The following is a 15714-nucleotide window of genomic DNA, read 5'->3' as shown; positions in this document are numbered from 1 at the left end:
TCAGGAATAAATTTCCACATTTACAAACATGTCTTCTTAATTAGTTCTACAAGAAAGGTGACAGAATAGTTCTAATACCAATTGTAAGTATAAATGCCAAGAATGTTATATTTGGTAGGCTAGCAAAAATGGTTCTTACCTCAAGATGGCAGATATTTCTTAGACCATGTATGATTCGCAGAATTACTATACCACTAACTGTGAATAAATTTTGGTTTCTGCTTTAAATTATAGAACTACATTAAACATAATTATTAAATATAGCTAGAATTATTCTTCTAGGATTCTAATAATTTCTCTATTAACTGGAAAGTTGATGCCAGATTTGATTTTTAAGTATAATCTTTGCATTCCATATTTCCTACAATTTAGGGTTTGGCTATGCAAATTATGACTTTTTAAATTATTTTCATACAAAGGTAACAATCATGAAAATGTTATTCCAGTCCACTTTAATTGTCTGTTAGTTTTTTTAAAAGTTACCATAAATCAATATTTTAGCTGATTACTTTTAAACTACTACATATCTGAAAGTATTTGGCAATGTGTACAATACTTGATTTTAAATTATTTTTTGAAACTTTTGATTCATTTTCCAATTTACTTACCTCTTTTCCAGCCTCATATTAACCTGAGCACTAGAACACATGTCATGTAAAACTAGCATAAATTATAAAGTGTTGCTATTTAAAAAAATTTTGCATGGAAATGTACAATACTTTTGCAAATGTCTTCAATGTTTACTCTTAATAATCACCACTTAAAATTATTTATACTCTTGCTTTTATTTTAGAGTTTATATATATTAATATTGTTCTTTGAAATACGTGATCATGTGTTTTCAGTCCTTTGAAAAATAGGATAATTATATTTTCTTCTATGTTTTGCATTGACATATATGCATGAAGACAACAAAAATTAAAGGCTATTACTTTTTCAACATAAGTCCTGAATTAATGGCTCTATAATATTTTAGACAATGGGGAAAAAAAAGAGGGATTTATTTCCAAAAATATACTCAAACATTAAGGCAACTATCAGGAGATATTTCAATATGTCTTCCAAAAAAATTACAGACTGGCAAAAAGAATATTCTGGACTTTTGGGTTAGCCAGAAAATCTAACAATGTGGGGGACCCTACACACAGATTAAAAAAAAAATTCCCATTGGCTATAGAGAATTAAATTATGCTAAAAACTGAAGTTTAAAAAATATTATACCAATTATTATGACCAATTTTTTAAAAAGTTAAAATATTTCACACTCGCTTGATTTTAAACAAAAGTTGGCACTACCCATGGGTAAAAATATAGAAAAAAATACTCTCTTCTTAGTAAAATAATAAAAAGTTCATGTAGACATGAAACAATTACTGTTTTAAATGTCATAAGAAGATGAGTTGTTAGTGACTCCCTTTAAGGAAATACTACTAAGTTAAATTACTAAAAATAGGTCTGCCATTAAAACAAAATATTTTTAGTTTATATTTCACTTCTGAAAATATATAACAATATTTTTTGATACTACAGTTGTTAAATTGTGGAGCTTCTAAAATGTAGTGAAGAAAATTCAGTATTCAAGTTTAAAATATTAAGAAATTTAAAAAATATAAAGTGTATGCCCATAATTGAAGAAAAACTATCCATGTTATTAACATGTACTGTATGAATGTATAAACTTCTTTTTAAAACCCTGCTAATACATGTAATTTACTAAACTTAAGAAGTAAGTTTTTTTAGCCTTACCCAATAGGCCTTGAAACAATAATTTCAACTTGAGGTTCTGATTTTGATTCTAAAATAATGTTGTAAACTTCTTCATTTGTAGCTCCCGGCAGGGGTTTACCATTCCATTCTAGAACTTCATCCCCTTGAATTTAAAAAAAAGGGTATTTTTTTACCTTATATATTCTGTTTATTTTTCTTATCTTTTCTCTTTTTTTAACAAAGAAATGCAAAACATATACAAATAGTTTGTCTACGCTCTGCTCTCAAAAGCAAATTGACTGACATATAATGTCAGCTAAATGGTTCTTCTAAACACTTTTTTCTTTTCTTTCTTTTTTTTCTTTTTCTTTCCCCCATAGAATATTACTGGTCACAGGAAACAGTACAATACAAAGCTACCTTTATCTTTTGAAATATACCAGAAATAATATAAAAAATAATCTCATGCTATGGGATGGAATTAGCACAGCCTATTTGGAAACATTAAAAAATAATAATTAGCAGCATGTCCTCCATATAATAAATGCAGGCAGCTCTATATGTGAAAGATTCTTATTTAACTCTGGATAAAGTCCTTTATTTTTGGTTGAAATAGCAATTAACATTTATTAGCATGAATTTTCCAATTATAAGTCATGCTTCATTGTCTTCACCAGACGCACAACAGAATAAAAATGCATGAAAGGATTTGAATTCATACCCACAGGGCAACGCAGGTAGCTATGGAAAAGTTACAAAGCAAGCAGATGTAAAACTGTTGCATGACAGTTAACCCACTTCCAGATGTTCATAACACACACATTCTATACATAATATATATTGTGAGCATTAAAGTAAAATTAGAAAATATTTTTAAAATATTTGAAAATAATAAAAAATTAATACAATACTCATTCATTTGTTAAATACTCTAAGAATCCAGGAGAATAATATAACGTTAAAATAAATGAGCTAATAATTTATTGTTGATATTTTAACTAGGGATTTTACCATAGATCATTTGGGAAAAACTGTTTATTTTCATGAATATTTAGAGCAGTTTTAGATCCCAAATGTTTCTCTCCTTCAATTCACAACAGCATACTCAGCTGAAATACCCCAACCTCAATGGTACTTTAAGGTGTCTTAATTTAATTGTTTCTGCTCATCTTATTCTCAGTACCTGTAATGATTTAGCAGCTAATATATGCTGAATTGATAGATCAATATAATTTATATATATATAAATATATATACATATGAAAGATATATATTTCATATATATATGAAAGATAACTGTAAACATGAGATGTTTCAGTTTGTAGGTATATATATATAGGCAAGAGAACTATAAATAGTAGATGTTTTCAGTTTGTTTTTTTAAAGTAGAAAAATTTTGTTTTGCTAGGACTATTTTGAAGTATTTTTTCCCAAATGTTTGCTTACTCAAAAATGAAAACTAAATATTTGAAAAGCATATAATGCTGCTTTGATTTGGTAAAAGAGTATGGTTAACATTAATAGTTAAGGGACTTATAATTGTTTGACCTAAGAAGTTACACAGCAAGGTGTTTTACATAGGCAATGAATACACTTCAGTGTTAAAAAAAGAAATAAAATATAATTACAAATTTAAAATATACTCAGTCTTTTAAATTTGTTTGACCAAGAAAAAAAATAAAGTTTACATCATGTGAATATTGTATGTTTATGTGTATGTGTGTGTATGTATGTGTGTATGAAAAAAATACTTTCCGAAACAATATTTACCCTGATATCTCCAATTCTATCATGTTCCATTTCATTTTTTTTAATTGATGGATGTAAACCATTAAAGTGACTATACAGTAATGAGTTGCAGTCAACATTTTCAAAAGCACTGAATTATAAAAATTTTCCCCTTTATAGACAGCAATCGGAAGCATAACTGTTAATATCTTATTAACTTAATACATGTATTTATTTACAAATCAAAATATCTTAAACTAGAAGGTGGTGTCTTTAACAATATTTATTTTTATACGGATAATCTCTTCAGGCAGAGATGCAGATTATGATGATGCAAATAAAAGAGATTTCCTCTGTCATTGGTGGGGGAGACATACAGGAATTAATATCTTTACTAAAATGTTATACACAATGATAGGAGTTCATCTGAGGAAGAGAAAGAGAGCCAGGTAGTGCTAGGGAGATAGTAGTTAGGTATTGTTCCAGGTGAGATATTAGGAAACACTTTACAATTAAGGCAACTTTAGATGAGTTTTGAAGGATGGAAAGGACTTCAACAGGTAGAGCACAAGAGCAAAAAAGCAACCAGATAAACAAGAGGCATGGACCAGGTCTAATAGGTGGATAGCTTCCCAGGGACCTATAGGCACACTGCCATGGCTAACAGGTAAAATGGATGGTAATAGAAGTGGCTGGAATGGTTAGTAGAGGACAGAACTACAGAGCTTTGACTTAAGCAGATGATGACTGAAGACTGTGAAGACTTTTAATAAGGAGCACATCAGTGTCAACCTTGTTTTTGATAATTAAACCAAGTAGTGGTATAGTGCATGGACTTAAGGGGAAGAAACAGTACAGAAAGCTATGGCAAGATTAAAGCAAGATTGCAAATGCTGAACAAAGTTCACATTAATAAAAAAGCACAGCACTGTACAGCCAGTGATGGTTATATGCAAATAGAAGGAAGACTGTTCCTAAATTATAACGTAAATCAAACACAATATATGATCTAATTTATTAAAATACTTCTTTCAAATGCATCAATTGCTTTTAGTGAAAACTCCACTTCTTTGTTTTACAGCTATCTAAGCTGAGCTTCTAACATTTTACATTTAAGTTTCTCAGGCTCTAGGCACATAAGGGTGTTAAAAAATGAAATTAATCACTAAGGGATATTTTATATAGAAAGCCATTATGTTTATAATCTGATCTGCAAATTCAGATTTCTGTAGTTACATTAGAGCATTACATTAACTCAAGGGATTCTTATACTTTCTAAAAAAGAGATTCATAAACTTTCTAAGGCATGTTTCTCAGTCTTTAAACAAGCAAAGACTCAGTTTATTGACATAGTCACACCTGATTGAGTTATTTCTTATTAAATCATAACTAGTCCTTGATAAAAAAAAAACCAGCATACTGTACCTCTACACATCTTCAAAGGTGTATATATTGCAGATGAAGAAAAACCTCTGATTTGGATTTTCTCCCTATACAACACCTGCATAGGAAGTCTCTATTAAAGAAAAAACCTAAATGATTTTGAACTGATATCCTGGTAATCAACTACAACAAAAATATCTTTAACGGTTATAGAACACTTTTCTCAAGGTCTCAGTAATTACGATGGTAAGGTATAAAAACTGAAAACAGCCTAGAAATGTTCTCTTTCTATGTGCTACGGGTTATTAATCCTCAATTCTGTAGTTCAGTTTTCTCTGTTTTCTTTGTAATTGTCTTTCAAATGCATAGGCAGACACTCCAACCAAAAGATTTCTACAAAACCATGAAGTAAACTGGGAAAAATACGTTAATATGATTTTAACTAAAATGAAGGGTAAATAAAAAAAAACAGATTTTAAAGTGTGTTGCTACTGAATATGGTACATGTGAATATATTAAATGATTTTATCATATTACGTTAAGGTTACAGAGCAACATAATGTAAGTTTCCAAATACCACGAAGTAGTACATCTGCATGAGTATAATACATGTCACAATAAAATTAACAAATATTTTATTATGTAATCTGTGTAAGAAATGTGATTATGGTTGTATTTTACTAAAAACACTGCTACTGGTAAGTGTTTTGGGACCACTATGGAAAACTTTAGTAATTATAATAGTTTAAAATATAAAAAATTAGTGATATTATTTTTTCTACAGGGCTAACTTGTTTTGGTTTTTGTAGCAAAATTATAAAGTCATCTACAAAAATTTGTAATCCTGCAGCATTTTGCATCTATTTACTTTTACATGAATAATAAAAGATTCCTAATCTTACTCTCTCCAAACTGCCATTGGTGCATAGTTACCTATAATTGCAGTAAATACCCACGCCAGGGGAAAAAATCTTCACCCATGCACTAAAATTAGTTATTTATTTAATTGACTTATTTGTAACTTACCCCACGTTGAAAACCACCAACTCATGCAAAAAGTACACATTGTTTAAATGTTAAAAAGAAACTTTACCTGCTCGTAAGTGTCCAACTACATCTGCAAGGCTACCCTTCTTTACTTTGGTGATGAAGGCACCAAGGCGTCCTAAGTCAGTCATTTTTCCTCCAACAACCTGAATAATAATAAATTTATAAGTTCCCAAGATTCATATTAAAATATAAGTTTATTACTTTTAGGAATTAATCATACAGTCTTTTACAATGTATTTAGGATTGAGTGTAGGCACATTAATAAAGTGAAACATATTTTTGATTAAAGGAGTGGCAGTATACTTTTAAAAAGAAAACATCTCATTATATTTTAGATGATCATGTGTCCCAAGAAAGTTCATGTCCTGATTACTTATACTGACCTAACAACACAACGGCACCAAAAGTAGTGTTTATCCTTAGAAGACAAGTGCGAGGTCTTTCCTACTTACAGAAGTGTGTGACACAGTTTACATTAGGGTTCATTTTTCTTTATCCTCCAAGTTCATGCCTCCCATTAGAATTAAAGTTCTATATGCACATCATGCCCCATTGTCACATCAGATCTTTATCCCTTCTGTATACCTTTAAGTAGGATATAGGTCTAAGACATAAAGACTATGGATTCAAACCAAGAATAGGCCACTTCTGGGAAGCAATTTACCATGGCACAATGAGTAATAGCCTAAGTTTATCTCTGCTACTGACCATCTGAATGACTTCACCTGAAATACATATTCTAATCTAACTCCTAAAGTCTGGGTTTTATTACTGAATATTTAACACTTTCACCTGGCTTTTCCACTGTAACTAAAACTAAATACATCAGAAAGTTTCTAAGTTTAATTTCTCCCAATGCAGTCACCAAGTGTGTATAAATAAAGGTGCAACACATGTTCTCAAAGGCTGAGGCTGATCCACCATACTTTGGGATATGCCCATTAGTGGAGGCGATCAAAATTATATTTCATAGCAAGAGAAATAAATGTTAATAATGAATAAGGTGATACTATTAAGTGCATTAACTGAAGAAAAGTTTTAGTTGGATTAATAGTCAATGGTTTTGAAGAGGTCAAATTATCACACGACTATAATATAATATCTTAGCAAATAATTTGAAAGCCCATCTTTGATTGTTTCTCTAAGTTTCTGAAAGCAAATAAAACTATGTGATTTAGCACATATACACATACACACACAAATAAGACAAAATGTGCATATATATTTTTCCTATAATAAAATATAATCTTTTGCAATTTGTTAGTTTTTCTTTATATCTGTTGGATGTCAGTTAATGTTTTTAAAAGACACATTTTACTCTTTTGATATTACGATAAAGTCTATTGTAGTTAGGAAACAATTTCTTTAATGATGTTTTTTGTTGTTTGTCAAGATAAAATAAAATTATGCAGTCCACATAATCTAACTTTACTACCATCCATTAAAACCTTCTTAATGTAAAAATCATCCTTGAACTTCATATTGAGATAAAAATTCTTTATTTTCCTATACTTCATGGCAGTTTCCTAACACATTTGTAAGCCATATTATAAAATGATTTTGAAATATTAATCCAGATAAAAATACTGTATCTGTCATAAGACATCAATATATGAAGAAGATACGTTCACTAGGTGAACTGTATTTTGGAGAAGAGAGGAAGATATTTAAAAATCGTTGTCAGAAATTTTGTTGAAGTCAGCCTGTACTGTAATCCACCCTTAAGAAACATTTTAAACCAGCATACTTACTTTCAGACCCAGTAATGCACCTGATTCTTTGGGCATGGTTGTTCTCTTGTTCAGAATAACACGTCCAATTAATCGGTCCCCCTCTTTAGATGGCTGCCACGTTACAGGATGCTATCAAAACATGGATAAAGTTTAAAAAAGCTAAGTGGTTTTCTTTCCTGTAGACACATAATTATTGGTTGTAGCAAGATGTGATTTCCTCAGTTAAAGGCACTCTAGAGGAAATTCTTTATTTTGGTGGGTTCTACCCTCACCTTACAACAATTTGCATTTGTAAATGCAGCTACATTTTATTTGCAGTAGACTCTTGAACTAAACAGTTCTAAGAGTGGTTAGCAACTAAGTAAATCTCTAAAAACTTGTTCTGAAATGATTAAATTGAATTAAACTTAAAACATATCTGCTTATAGAAAGAAAACCTATTCTATATTTTGAGTTGTTAATGTTGATATCATTAACCAAATAATATCTCATTTATATATAGTCATCATTTAATAATTGCTTCTTACTTAATTTAAAATTTGTTATAGAGGCACATTGATGGCTCAGTCGCTTAAGGGACTAACTCTTGATTTTGGTCATGATCTCATGAACCCTGAGACTGAGCCCCACTTTCAGCTCTGTGTTGACAGAGTGGGGGTGGGAGGGCTGCTTGAGATTCTCTCTTGGCCTTTTCCCTGCTTGTGCATGCTCACCCATGCACTCTCTCTCTCAAAAATAAACTTTTTTTAAAAAAAATAAAATTTGTTATAATTATTCAGTGATTTTTTTTCCCTTCTAGACTGTACTACTTTAAATGAAATGAGTATTTTCTTTCTTAAAATGTATAATGGAGGGCGCCTGGGTGGCTCAATCAGTTAAGCATCTGATTCTTGATTGTGGTTCAGGTCATGATCTCATGGTTTGTGGGACTGAGCCCTGGGTCGGGCTCTTTGCTGACAGCAAGGAGCTTGTTTGGGATTCTCTCTTTCCCTCTCTGCCTCTCCCTTGCTCGCTCATGCATATTCTTTCTCTCTCTCTCTCTCTCTCTCTCAAAATAAATAAATAAAATGTTTTAAAAAAATGTATAACGAAACAGAGTAAGACTGCTATCCATCACATGTCAAATATAGATAGGACAATGAACAGTACACATCATCCCTAAGCTCCAACTTTCATTTCCCAGAAAGCTTACCGAACTAATAGGTGATGTTTCCCGGCTATGCCACGTGGCAGGATCCAACCAGTAATAATCCAAGTCACCTGCGCCATGGGGGAGGGGGGGGGATGAAAAGTGCAACGCTTTAAAGTGGAGAATGCATCATTTTAAGTATGACTTCTTCAGTCTATAAAGTAAAGGGTTATGAACATCATAATCTTGAGTGTGTACATACCAGAATGATACACCCCTGTATTGCAAAGGCTGTGACCTGAATCATTGGAATGAATGTTACAAATGCACTTCATACTATAGACTACCTTTATTCTCATAAATCAGCCTAGAAACACACATAAAAAGCACTGAAAGAACTGGGTTAACTCAGTCCACCTTCCCTCGAAAGACTATCCATGCCAAGGCACAGCCTGCCATCTAGTGATGCTGAAAAAGTTTTATTCAATGAACTGAAATAAGTATTAAAACTTAGTGTCTCTCTTTCTACTCTTCTGAACTATATCATGTTATTTCAAAATTAGCCTCTGGTCTCTATCGTCTTCCCTCATTAGCTGACACTAGGACACGCATTTTAGCACACAGCGCTGAATAAATTATCAAGAACAACTTTTAGCAAGAGTACAACACAACCAACAGAAAATCTAATTGTACTAAAGCCATCAAAAAGACTTTAAAAAACTTCACAAATCCTAATTTTGTAAGCATGAATTTATGAGCCTTTAATTTTGATTTTTTTGGCTTAAAAATATAATATTAAAACACCTGAGAAAAAAGGAAAAAAATAACAGAAAGCAGCAGTGCTCTCAGTATTTGCATAGGAAAAAAAGGAATGGGTGAATGTGAGAATAAATTATCTCTTACATTTTAAATATTAGATTAAATCAATGAAATTTTTCTCCTGATGTATCTTTAAAGAGAAAAAAATTAAGAAAGTGAGTAAAGCACACTAATAGTGATATATCTGGCTGAGTGTTGGGAAAATAGGTCTTTCTGGTATCTGTGAAGATCACAAGCAAAGAACTGTATGTAGATGACACGCATGGCAGATACAGTCACTATAAAAGAAATGTGATAGAAAATGTAAAAATGTTTAAAATTTGCAGGCATAAAAAAACCTATACACCTAAGTTTCTTAGTAGTTGCTTCCCTTTTCTTTTAAAATAGTATCTTAGAGGGGCGCCTGGGTGGCTCAGTTGGTCGAGTGTCCGACTTCAGCTCGGGTCATGATCTCGCATTTCGTGGGTTCTGGCCCAGTGTCAGGCTCTGCTTCAGATTCTGTTTCTCCGTCTCTCTCTCTCTCTGCCCCTCCCCAGTTCGGGCACTGTCTCTCTCTCTCTCTCTCTCTCTCTCTCACTCAAAAATAAATAAAACATTAAAAAATAATAAAATTAATAAATAATATCTTAGAAAGGCTGAAGGAGTTTGTTATATATACAACAAATACTAAAATGTTCTTCAAATGTGTCATATACATAACAGTATATTTTGTGAAGGGTTGAATATTAGAAACTGCATTAACAGAAACTATATTGTTAAAATTCACTACACACAGAGTCCAAATCCCTTTCAAAATCACATACTTTAACATGCGCACATGGCTTGGTGTCAATGATTATCTTCTTCTGAACCACCTCAGTTAATTAAATACAATGAAATTGTAAACAGGGTTTTTATCCCTCTTTTATTTGTACTGCTTGTAAACTTCAAAAGTTTTTTTATTAATTTTTTTCTTCGCATATAAGTGACACACAATGTTACATTAGTTTTAGGTGTACAACATAGGGATTCAACATCTCTATACCTTATGCTGTGCTCACCACAAGTGTCGCTGCCATCTGTCACCATACAATGCTATTATAATACCACTGACTATACTCCCTGTACTTATTCCCATGACTGACTCATTCCATAACTGGAAGCCTGAATCTCTTACTCCCCTTCACACATTTTGCCCATCCCTGCCTACTTATTCTTAAAGTTGCTTTTGTCTTTAGTATTATGACACTGTTCCCTTGAAAGAAAAACTATGTATAATTATAATAAAATTGCAATTATTATTAAGTAGTAACTAAAAATATCATTCAAAAGATTATTATAACTCATAAACCTTTTTCCCTAAAATTTCATATACTTAGGAGTAAGAAAGACTGATGACTCCTTAAATGCTGACTCAATTTGAAATACTGTGACAAATTAACAGAACACAATATTTACAGGGTTTAAAGAAGAAAATTAGTCATTAAGTTGAAAGTTAGACTGCTTTGAAAGTCGTTGAGGTTAAAACAATGGCAAAATCCAACCCATTTTAAAACTTCAAGGGAACAAAGTTTTTTTTATATCCTTCAATTACTTAGATCTTAAAAACTACACTCCTTGGGATCTTTCTCTGGCTCATGCTTCAATTCCTCATACGGTGTTTCAACCCTGTGCTTCACTCACCTTGTCATAAGTAAATCTAGATCTACATATCTGATTAATATTTCCTGTGCAGAAATTGGTCTTTGTATGCAAAGAACCAAAAGCTGATGTTTCTGCTACGTTTGGTGATGATACCAAGCACACTTTAGTATAAAAACGCTGCTTTCAAGCAATGGTATCCTATCATCTATAAGCTTTGTATAATTATGATCTTAAATGGAGAGTCTAATTTAATTTGTTTAAAATAGGATAATTTTGGTCATACATAGTGTTGATGTCTACTAAAAATTTCTATTAAATGAAAATCTAAAAGACATTCAATATTTTAGCATACAATATTTGTATATATTTTAATGTATAATTACACTTTTTCACATCCTGAACAGTTTCTAACAGTTTTCTTATCACAAATGTCATTATCACCCATTAAAATATAATATTTTTGCTTAAAGACTTATGAGAAATAAATTCTAAAATCTAAATATGTAGTTTTAAACTTATTTGTTCTTCTTTCCATGTAATTACTAAATTTTAAAGATATTATTGAATTTTTAAGTACTGTAATTTGTATTTATAAGTCATATTTCTCCATTATTAATGGACTAAGCAACACTCACCAAAACCTCCTCCTAAGATATTCAGAATCTAGTATTTCATTAATATAAAACATTTTCCTTGAGTATCTTTCTAATAGGTGATTAAAGAGATTGATTTCCAAGTAGCATAGCTACAAAATGATAAACTCATGGTATTTGCTTAAAGACCAGATACAAAATCATTTTGTTTCCAATATTCAATATAACTATAAAAGAACAAATGCGCTATTATCATTAATTCAGATCCAGGGAATATATCAGTCTACTGAAATGGCTCAAGTTCATAAACAGCTAAAATTCAATAATGTGTTATAATTTTGAGCATTATTTTTTGTTAAAACTTTAAAAACAAAATTTTATCCCATCTCTTGTGAAAAAGTAATTAATAAATAAGCACACAACTTTCATTGCACAAATGAAAGTCAGCTAAATGACTCCTGAACCTTCTGTAAAGAGAACCAGCTTTTCCTAACACAGGTTATTACCATTAGAGGATATAACAATGTATAAACATGCACCTCTAGGATTTAAAATTTTGTATCTTGTGATATTTAATGTCAAAGCACAGTGGATTCCAGTAAGACGAATCAAAGTCATTTGAACAAAAATGCTTTCTACATCATAACTCTGATTTACAAAATAAATATCTAACAATTCACATGATAATTACACTTGACCAGGTGGAATGTGTATCTAATGTGTAGGTAGCAAAAGAAAGGTTATATACATCAAAGCTGTTATGTATTAGAAAATTTGGAATTCTTTTCTATTTCCATAAGAAACATACAGCATATTTTTAACCTCATTATAATGATGGTGTTAAAAGATGGCACTCAAACTGATTCAAAGATTGACTCACAGTAATTGCACAATTCCAAATACATATCCTTAACTATGTTACCTGTCATCTCAAAGAAAATTATTCTTCCTATATAGTACAGATTGTTGTTATCCAAAGAAATTATAAAATTCACAGACCAAAAATCGGTAGAATCATCCTTCCCAGAGATTTCCTACACCTCTTAAAATATTCTCCTCTTTTACTTTTGTTTATTCTCTATAGTAGGATGTGTGTTGGGACTAAGTAAAATTAAATAAATCCTAATATATTTTATTATAGCATAGCACATAGACAAATTAAAATACTGGGCAAAAAATACATTTGTTGAATGTATGCAGTACACACACAAAAACCACGCAAGTTCTAAGAATGAGTTTTTAATTTAAGACAAAGTAGGGTATTTTTCATACTGAGTACCATGGTCAACACACATGAGTTAATAAATATTGCTTTGGTTATAATGTGATAAAAATGTTGTACATTTGAAATCACTTAAATATTTTACAAGGGCATTCTTTTCATAGATAGGAATTAAAATCCAAAGCCTAAGAACTGAGATAAAAATCTTAACTTATTAATGAAAATACCATTTTGAAATAATTTCTTCTTATTTTAGAAACCTATTTCAGATAGTCCCATGCCTACAAAAGGCAAGTGTGTCTGCTTCCACTTCTAAATTAAAAATAATAGTGGAACGAACTTTGAAATAAATAAGCAATAATTTGCAATAGAGCAAAATCCTACAAAGCCTAATTTCACTTAAGTTAAATTAGCAGTCATGGATAAGAAACAAATATTATTTAATAGGTCTTAGAATCCAGGCATTAAAATAAAATGGGAAGATATACTTGCTAAATTCAATCATTAATCATATAATCAGTGAAATATTAAAGTCTAAAAATAAATATAAATACCATGTGTAAGCAAAATCAGTAAATTATCATTCACTACAGAATTACTGACAGTCTAAGTTCCTAGGATAGTAAAAACATTGTTCCTCAAATACTTTTTGGTGATTTTATTCAAAATATAGGGGCGCCTGGGTGGCGCAGTCGGTTAAGCTTCCGACTTCAGCCAGGTCACGATCTCGCGGTCCATGAGTTCGAGCCCCGCGTCAGGCTTTGGGCTGATGGCTCAGAGCCTGGAGCCTGTTTCTAATTCTGTGTCTCCCTCTCTCTCTGCCCCTACCCCGTTCATGCTCTGTCTCTCTCTGTCCCAAAAATAAATAAACGTTGAAAAAAAAAATTTAAAAAAAAAATAAAATAAAAAACAAAATATACACTAATATACACTATACAATCTGACAGCAAATACTGTACAATTAAGGAACAGAGATTTGTGTCCCTTGAGCAATAAAGCTTGAGGCAGGGCCAGAGGCATTCCCAAACCACTGGTCTTCACAAGAACCTCTTCAAAAATTCTAAGTAACATAAATTCCAATTTCTGGTTTTGGTCCAGGACACACACACACACACACAAGGTGCCATTTGCTAGAAGACTTACATTATTCCAGTCTGTACAGATTCACTAGAGTGGCTGTTCTCTAAATGCTTGTTAGAAATTTCACTTTCAAAATTCCCCTTTGTTAACAATGAGCTTTGCTTCTATCAGAACCAACAATACCATTCTCTCTCGGGTGTATAAATCTTATGGTTCAAGGAAATGCAAGTTTTCTTTGTTAAGTTAATTTGTTATTATTTGTTAAGTTAATGAGGTGCCAAAGATGCTTGTATTCAGAAACATTTATACTCAATAGAGCCTCCAGAGTTGAACTACATCCAGTGAAAGGTAAGATATTTGTGTAAGGGCCCATGGTGCCATCTTTGTTTAATACTTTTAGGGCACGGGAATATAGGCTTAGTACCTGATCTAGAATTTCACTAACATATTTGGTGGAGCTGATACTTCTCTGGTTCTTATGCGTATTTTTTTGTGAATTTGAGAACTAATGGAACATCAACCGTATTGCCACACAATTCTACAAAGCAATAATGTGGAACTCAGAATGAACACTCTGGTTGAGCTCTGAGCTCAGTCATTCAGATAATCCCTCAACTTCAGAGGTAACTCCTATAGCATTCCATTGTTCTTTCAAGGGTAGCCTGAGGTGAAGCACATGAAATTGCTTTACAATCTATAAAGCACCACAGAAATGCAAGTTGTTTATTAGAGTGTAAAAATAGACACTAAAAAGTATTTCCAACAATAATACTGATAAGCCCTTCTGTCAATTCTAATGCCAGGTAAAAATTAAGAAACTGCCCCCATGGTTTACTTATTGAAAACTTAATCAGAGGGGCACCTGGGTGGCTCAGTCGGTTAAGTGTCCCACTTCAGCTCAGGTCACGATCTTGCGGTCCGTGAGTTTGAGCCCCGCGTCAGGCTCTGGGCTGATGGCTCAGAGCCTGGAGCCTGTTTTGCATTCTGTGTCTCCCTCTCTCTGACCCTCCCCCGTTCATGGTCTGTCTCTCTGGGTCTCAAAAATAAATAAACGTTAAAAAAAAAAAATTAAAAAAAAAAAAGAAAACTTAATCAGAGAACCTCACTCTATTTTCATTCCTCTATTAACAGCATTATATCTTATCTGAAACTAATAATTTACGTTGTTTCTTATAAAACATAAAAACCAGCTATTGTGCAAAAAGAGCATGTACTCGATGTTACAGACCGATGACTCTATTCCTTACTCTGCCACATTCCTGATAATATCCCTTCATCTCTATAGACCTTGTCCTTCTCTATAAAATGGAGACAATGCCACTTTCTTGCAAAAGTTTCATGGGGATTAAATGAGATATGTCAACTCTGCTAATTACAAAGGACTTTAGAAATGATTTTATTATGTAACTACACAACTGAAATTAGGAATATGAAATCATGGTGTTAGAGATCACATTTATAATTAATTAGCTCTCATAACTAAAATATATATATATAATCAGTAATATTTGCAAAATGTACTTTGAAATAGGCTTAGAAAAACGTTAAAGTCATTTTGTTTACAGAAATGATTAATCGGCCTGGTGCAAATGGATGCTCAAGTGTTCAGAATGTGTGAATATTTCTTTAATCCCAATTGCTAAAGAA

General features: G+C 31.7%; 1 protein-coding gene across 20 annotated transcripts in view; it reads right to left on the bottom strand.

The window, feature by feature from the left end:
• The window catches only part of RIMS1 (regulating synaptic membrane exocytosis 1), a 488852-nt gene that overhangs the window by 168560 nt on the left and 304578 nt on the right, over positions 1-15714 (bottom strand). For all 20 annotated transcript variants that reach the window (XM_030315837.1, XM_030315800.2, XM_030315814.1 and 17 more), the window contains 4 exons: positions 8794-8861; positions 7620-7730; positions 5912-6011; positions 1747-1870 (listed from right to left, as the gene is read on the bottom strand). In XM_030315837.1, the coding sequence (XP_030171697.1) occupies positions 1747-1870; positions 5912-6011; positions 7620-7730; positions 8794-8861 (403 nt within the window). The remainder of the gene's footprint in view (positions 1-1746; positions 1871-5911; positions 6012-7619; positions 7731-8793; positions 8862-15714) is intronic.

Source organism: Lynx canadensis, chromosome B2 (genome assembly GCF_007474595.2).
Source record: "Lynx canadensis isolate LIC74 chromosome B2, mLynCan4.pri.v2, whole genome shotgun sequence".
NCBI classification, from domain to species: Eukaryota; Metazoa; Chordata; class Mammalia; order Carnivora; family Felidae; genus Lynx; species Lynx canadensis.
This window is presented reverse-complemented; position numbering and strand designations above follow the sequence as displayed.